The sequence below is a fragment of the Haliaeetus leucocephalus genome, unplaced genomic scaffold, assembly GCF_000737465.1.
Source record: "Haliaeetus leucocephalus isolate CR32 unplaced genomic scaffold, Haliaeetus_leucocephalus-4.0 Scaffold151, whole genome shotgun sequence".
Taxonomy (NCBI): domain Eukaryota; kingdom Metazoa; phylum Chordata; class Aves; order Accipitriformes; family Accipitridae; genus Haliaeetus; species Haliaeetus leucocephalus.
Window position 1 is genome coordinate 16,345 of NW_010972587.1, and position 7,939 is coordinate 24,283.

The following is a 7,939-nucleotide window of genomic DNA, read 5'->3' on the forward strand; positions in this document are numbered from 1 at the left end:
CCCCCCCCCCCCCTCCCCCCCCCCCCCCCCCCCCCACCCAGTGGGATGGGGGAGAAAATCGGGAAAAGAAGTAAAACTCATGGGTTGAGATAAGAAAGGTTTAATAGAACAGAAAAGGAGAAACTAATAATGATAACACTAATAAAATGACAACAGTAATAATAAAAGGATTGGCATGTACAAATGATGCACAGTGCAATTGCGCACCACCTGCTGATCGACACCCAGTTAGTCCCCGAGCGGCGATTTCGCGCCCCCACTCCCCAGTTCCTATAGGAGATGGGACGTCACACGGTATGGAATACCCTGTTGGACAGCTTGGGTCAGCTGCCCTGGCTGTGTCCTGTGCCAACCTCCCCACTGGCTGGGCATGAGAAGCTGAAAAATCCTTGACTTAGTCTAAACACTACTTAGCAACAACTGAAAACATCAGTGTTATCAACATTCTTCACGTACTGAACTCAAAAGGTAGCACTATACCAGCTACTAGGAAGACAGTTAACTCTATCCCAGCTGAAACTAGGACAATAACTATGGAATACGGAAACAACTTCTTATTCAAAATTAACAGAAAGAATGGTTACTTCTATTTATGAAAACACATACTTGATAAACCCAGCAAATTCTAGCCCAAACATGTCACTATTAAAAAATAGAAAACTAGGGAACAATTTCATCTGCTGTTTTATGAAGATGTGTTTATTTGAAAGAAATGTGGAAAGGCTTACCAATGCTGAGAGGGAGGGCAGCCAAGAGACCTCAGGAGCGGGGGAAATACAACCCTGAGAAAAGTCTAAGAACTAGGATTTGGGGCTTGTAATTGACTGAAGGAAGCATGGAGTTGAGGCAAGAAGCTGTCTCCTGCTAATTGGTTTCTGTTGTACTCGGGGAAAAGGGACTTCACTCATTCATTCATAAATAGGCTTGTATCAAAACCATAATTTGTTTCTATTTATAACAAAAACAATCTGTGAGACCTAGCATCTGGTTAACTAATTGATTTGCTAAGCAAAATTTTATATGTAAAGGAAGACTACACTTGAAGCATTGTTTGCTTTAAAAATGGATTTTGATCTGTGATCACGCATGTTTTAAGACTACTGTCAAATGTTTTATATTATTTTATATTACTTATTTAATGAATGATATAGAACTTTTCTCCAAGGTCCTATTTAATACAGTTTTATAGGCTTTCTGTAAAGATACAGTGAAAGCTGAAGGATTTTTCATCTATTTGGCCAGTTTGCCAGTCTGCAGTAGTAGCTCTCCTACAACATTTAGTCACTTGAACCAGTACCCATCTGTTAAAGTTTTCTTTTAGAGCATAAGTGACACACGCTTAAGTGAATTTAACTTCCGAAAAATGTGTTGCTTCAGAAAGGTGTTTTTCCTCACACAATAAGATGGGGTTCTAGTTGAAATTTGCAGATAATGTTTGAAGTAAATATGTGATTGTGAATTGAAAGGGGTTTTTTAAGTGCTCACTAAAGTTTTTTATCACTTTGAATTGTTTATCAATATATCTGGCTGTGCACATGGTACAGGCCATAGAATCTTTTCAGTAACACCTACATCACATTCATAAGTGATTAAAAAATGTTTTCTGGAAAGATGTGTAGACTTGATTTAAACATAGCAATTATTAAAGAGTCTGTCTTACATCTAAGAAAATAGATTAAATGACATACTCTTTAAAAAAATAGCTGTATTCCTTGTCTGCGAATATAACCTGATCCTACAAGATTAGGGAATCAACTATGAATGATGCTGCTGCATCTTGGTAGTGTCCTTGACAGAGCAATAGAGCTTTCCATTCACAAATTTGGAGAAAGGATACAATACTTTCTTTGAATGGGGACCAGTGCCTGCAGCGTTATCTTGGTGGGAAGAGAATTCTTTGTTTCCAGAATTAAAATGTCAGAAGCTGTAGAATCAATGACACTCTACCAGACAGATTGTCTTCTTGGTATGGACAAAAGGATTTTTTTCAAGCCCTTGCTTTTCATGTTTATAATATGAAAATAATTTTCGGCACTTAATGAGTCTGTCACTTGACTGATTATGATTATTTTCTCTCTCGTGTGCCTGTTTCACATGAATAATAACCTCACATGGTTCCTTAGGCTATACATCTCTCAGAGAATTCTATGCTAGTATTTAAATATCTTCTCGTTATGTTTAGAGGAACCAGGGATAATAGAGTCTTTATTTTAAACTTGAACTTACATGCTAGATCTTATAAAAATATAAAGTTTAAGTTTGGTAGCAATGTAACAGAGGTTAAAATTTGGCAGGCTAGGAGGAACCTGTTGTGCAAAATACAGAAAATATGCAAATATAACTTATTTTAATGATTAGGATTCTGAAATGAAATAGCTGAAGTTCTACTTTTCACTCAAATTGGAAATGTTATTTTGTATTTTTTTTGTGAGGAAGAATTAGTACATGATTTTGGCTGCTCGCTGGTTATAAGATTTTCTAGACTTGTTGACTTCTTTATTGCCAGGCTGAGGTAAATTATCTCCATTTGATTACTAGATGAGGCTAGAGGGAACTAGCTGAGGTGACATATTTGGACAATATGTGCTGCTGTGCAGTTTTTTGTGGTAAGTCTAATGATTGTTAAAATGTAGAGCTCTCATGAATGTTTTTAAACAATACCAAATCTAAAGACACAAAAATGCCAAAATATCACTTGAACACAGTTGCATGAGTAAGCCCATTTCGTATATTTGTGATGGAGAATACACCAAAGAAGTTGCCTAAAGAATACTGTAAGTATCAACTTCTGCATGAAATGCAGGGACATTTATTTAAAAACGCAAGTGGAGAAGGAACTACATAGCTGTGGATTTTAGTGACTCATCGTCTTAGCACTTGCCTTGGCCCAAAGCAATTCACATCCTTCTTTTGATTCAAAGAAATTGACTCAATAGTTTGATTAACTATTAAGTAGGTATTCTTTATTGGCAGCGCTGGATGCACGGGGGATCGCTCCACCTATCGTGCACACCGTCAGGTCTAATTGTGCAGGTTAAATTCATGTTCTATATACATATTCACTAGATTTCCGAGAAATGTTATACATATTCATTAGTTTTCCCGGAAACTATTAGCATATGCAAATGTCCTTTACGCAGGCGCATTGAAGGTCTCTGGTGGTCTTCAGGAGTCCTCCGGTGGTCTTCCATAGTCTTCCTCACTTGTCCGCTATTTGACCCTTCTCAGGTGATTCTGCGCAGTATGGTCTTTTACATGTTTTAATACATCACTGCTCGTTAGTGTTCTTATTATCTAAGTTCTCAGTAGTGGTGTAAAAACCATATGGTTAGTTTAAGCTAAATTATCTACAAGGACGAGAACAAAGGCAGGAGTTCTTATCTTTTCTGGCCCTATCTATTCAAGCAAGGCCTCTACTTGAGCCTTCTCGACAAGATCGTAAATTTATCAAACATTTAATTAAGTTTTGTGATTGTTCATGGTTCCTTCTTGCTCATCACTCCCAAGTACCAGTCTCTGACAGGCTTAATCCTTGACGAGCACTAGTCTTTGGTATGTAAAGTTACAGAGAGACAATCATTAAGCAATTAGCAGTTCGTTCTCTATATCAGTAGTGAAAATCTCTTAGTACTACTGCCTTTATTTTGCAGCTTCTGTAATCTCCCTTATGTTTCCCAGTCCCGATTGTGTTCTGACTGGAGTTAATAGTACAACCTTAGCCTTATGTTTTTATTATTTAAGTATGGGATTTCCATAGCGTTTCTTTTTTCCCCACTGTAATTTTATGCTGTTAAACTTATTATTTTCCTCCACACAGGTCATTGCTTCCCCACTTGTACATCCTGTTATTACTGTAAAGTTGGTAGCCTCAGGACACTCTGTCCATGGATAAAACCCTTTTCCCCCAGGTCTTTTTTTACAAGGTGATCACTGGATCAACTACGTATCCTATTCACTATTTTAGGCATTCTGATGCTCAAGGTGTTTTCTTATGATTCCCAGTGAATATTTTCTCATTGTTTGTTAAACTAACTTTGGATTTAAGCCTTGACCTGACTTATATTTAATCTATTAGAAATCTTGATTCCAGTCATGAGTCTCATGAATTTTGGCTCCAAAATATGCCACTCCCATGGCAGCAGTATGTCAGCTTAACTCAGGTTTAGAATATGCTTGCCTAAGGACAGTATGCTTCAGATAACCTCACTGGAGTAGTTTTTTACAGCTTTTGCTGTGAATTTTCTTTTCCTCACTAAGCACACTTGAACTGAAACTAGCTGTCAATCTCAGCACTTCATGAGTTAAAACTCATGGTCATTCTAAATTAAGTTTTGGTTGTAGCTGAAAAACTGTAGTAATGCAGTAGACCAAGAAAACGTAATACTTCATTGACTCTTGGGGAAAAAAAAAAACATTGCTAGTTTTTTTTCCCCTCCACTTTTTCCCAAGCTGTGTAATGGCTAATCCTTTGAGTTCAGTCAATAGGCTGTTAACACAGCAGTTAACTGAAGAGCAGGAGCTGGCAAACTGGTTTGCTTCATTGCGGTTCATAAGTGGCTGTTCTCAGATACTTGTAGATGATCAGTGATTTAATGATTTTTCTACATGATTGAAATTCCTCTGTTAAATACATTGTGCAAGATCTAGAAATGCAATTTTCTACCTGAAATCTTTGTGCTTACTAGCTTATATCGGAGCCTTAAGTTTGATCTGGGTCACACAAGCAACATAAGTTTACATTTAGACAGGTACCTCTTGTGTTATAGATTCTACTCAGTATCAGATGGCACAGTGGTTTTTTGGTCTAACCTTAACTGAACCAAAATTACAGAGGAAAGTAGTACGCCAGACCAGCTAACTGTCCCTCATAATGATACCTGTCTTAGTATACTCTTACAGGTTTTTGGGAGGGCCTCTCTCTTGTTCTAATACAGTATTCATTGGTTATTACTGGAAATAACAAAAAGTTTTGCCTTTAGTGAACATCAAAGTATTTCCTTTTTTCAAAGTTGATTGATTTACCCACATTTTCATGTTTGAATATGATAATAGTTCTGATTTACTGACAAAATACTTTATTTTCATTTAAGCCTAAATCTCCTTTTTCTTGAGTAAAGATGAAGGCAGCTTGTTTCCTGTGTTAAGCTGTAGATACTAACGACAGAAATGGTTATAGTTGCACAGTTACTTTGCAGTATATTGCGTTTACTTTAATGAATTAAAAAAGAAAAATCTCTGGAGTACAGACTGTGTGGGAGGGATGTTTAGAGGATTAAGGTCAATGATTTGTCTTAAGGGTGCTTACTGTTTGTATTTTGGTTTTCACAGTTTCATCACTGGTCCATCTGTAGTTCCTGGCTACTTCTCAGTTGAGGCTGAAAATGTTGTGCTAGTTCTGAATGGAAGAGAAAAAGCGAAGATCACTTATGCCACTCAATGGTTGCATTACGCACAAACATTAATTCAGACTCACAAAATACAGCACATAGCAGTTGTGCTGCTTGGAAATGAGCAGTGCAACAATGAATGGATTCAACCATACCTGAAAAGAAATGGAGGATTTGTAAATCTACTCTTTGTTACATATGACTATGCATTGGTAAATGAAGAAGATATTTTCCAGTGGCCTTTAGGAGTTGCTACGTAAGTGCTATAGACATAAATTACAATTGAAACTTAATTGTTATGCATGAGGTATAGAAAATATGTCTGAATGTTACTGCTGATACCCAAAACGATTATAGTAAGTAAATTGTAGAACATGATCCTATTAATGATTTTCTAAATCAAGCGTTGGAATTTTTGGAAATTGCATTTAGGAATAAAAATTATAACAGGAAAAGAATGCTAGGATTAAGGTAGCTTTACCTGTGTCTGGTGGGGTTTTCTGTTTTGTTTATTTTTTCTTCAGTAGATTTGCTCTTGAGATTTATCATAAATGCTGATGTAATATGTATGAATAACACGGGGATTTAAAAGATAATTATATAATTAAGTTCCAACTACTGCTTGTTTAGGAAAGGAAAGGGATGGTACTGGTGGTACTTTTTTAACCACTGTTACGGCTCTCAAAAGGAAATTGTGTGCCTCCCATTTGGAATTAATATACTCCAGTATCACAGTAATGTAAGCTGGCTTAACTGCTTACTCACAAAAACATTTTTGTTATACTTACTGCTGAAACTGTTTATGTGGAGTAGATAAAGGTTTGGTTCAGTTAGATGCATTTTTACTCCTTGTTAACAGAGTCAATAGTGTTTTAGCTACTTATCATGGTAATATAAGATGAAAAGAATACAGGAGTATTTTCATATCTTGTGTTGAATTTTAATTCAATAGCCTGTATTGAGCCAGTTGGCAAACTGTATGGAGTTTTTATACATAGCTTGAACTTGCTCACAGTGTCACTGAAATGCACTAAATTTGGATTCTTGATGATGTCAGAGAATCGATGGCATTGGAGGTTCCTAAGCAAAAAGAAGTTGAGTTTTGAGATGCAAAGACTAAGGCGACAAATAACAGAAAGCAACAACAGTTACAACAATAAACTGGGGTACAAAGCTGGGTGGGGAAAGATAGATCAGTTATCAGAATGGGGCTTTGCAGCCCTTGCATGCCAGTGGTTTTAAAAATTGTGGTTAAAGGTATGCAAATGCACCAGATTTTTCAGATGAAGAGGGAGAACAAAGATGTAGAATCCTGCAAAAATATTTGGCATGAAGAAAAAATGGTTTTCTGAAAGTAAGTGAATTAACATTCATCATGCAGGAGAATAATGAGGAAAGGACTGTTCCATCAAAATTTGGGAAGGTGAAGAAATTGAATATATCTTCAGAACCATTAATGGCAATGAAGAAATCACTGTGAAATAGAGACTACCTTTGAAACCAGTAAAGAATTGGGATAGGGGTATAGCTTTTCTTACAAAAAAAGGAACAACAGGGAAGTAGAACAGTGATCCATCAGAAATAATAACATTAGAAGGAATATGTGTCTTAGTTTGAGAATGCAAAGGAGCAGAAACTTTTTTAACATTCATCTGTTCCAGAAAAAAATACTGACTTTATGTAATGAAAAAGTTAATGCTAGCCCTTCAGCTGAAGCAGTGTTTCACTGGCTGTCATGCTGACCAAAATTAGTGATGTAAGATTTGAGGAATCAGTCAAAAAAAGAAAAATGCCCGATGTGGTGAAAACATGTCTAAAAGGACGGCATAGAGTTTACATTGGATCCCAGGACCTTGCATTGGTTTTGTTGAGTCCAAAAAGACAAGTTAAATAGCTTGTGCGACAAGCTATTTAGTAGCCAAAAGATTAGGTTAATGAAGTCCACTCAGATCAAAGTGTGGTTTTCCTTTGAGAGGTTACCAGTGGTATTCTCAGTTGATAAGCATGCCCAGAGATTAAGGTAGCTGAACTTAAATTCCATAGTTCCCATTCACCTGGCCATGTCAGTCAAAACTAGCGGTTGCATCAAGAACAGCTCCTTTTGAAAAAGCATGTTTCTCAAGGACATTTTGTAACATAGAATCATAGAATCATTTAGGTTGGAAAAGACCTTCAAGATCATCGAGTCCAACCATTAACCATGCCCACTAAACCATGTCCTGAAGTACCCTGTCCACTCGCTTTTTTAATATCTCCAGGGATGGTGACTCAACCACTTCCCTGGGCAGCCTGTTCCAGTGCTTGGTAACCCTTTCAGTGAAGACATTTTTCCTAATATCCAATCTAAACCTCCCCTGGCGCAACTTGAGGATATTTCCTCTTGTCCTATCACTAGTTACTTGACAGAAGAGACCAGCACCCACCTCAGTACAACCCCCCTTCAGGCAGTTGTAGAGAGCAATAAGGTCTCCCCTCAGGCTCCTCTGTTCCAGACTAAACAGCCCCAGTTCCCTCAGCTGCTCCTCATAAGACTTGTGCTCCAGGCCCTTCAC

The 7,939-nt window shown here is 37.2% G+C and overlaps 1 protein-coding gene across 2 annotated transcripts in view; it reads left to right on the plus strand.

Annotated features, from left to right (window-relative positions):
• The window catches only part of TMEM5 (transmembrane protein 5), a 14,742-nt gene that overhangs the window by 1,685 nt on the left and 5,118 nt on the right, over positions 1-7,939 (plus strand). The window contains exon 3 of one of the 2 annotated variants that reach the window (XM_010561704.1): positions 5,329-5,643. The exons of the other annotated variant lie outside the window; for it this stretch is intronic. Coding sequence (XP_010560006.1) covers positions 5,329-5,643 — 315 coding nt within the window. The remainder of the gene's footprint in view (positions 1-5,328; positions 5,644-7,939) is intronic. 2 annotated transcript variants of the gene reach the window in all.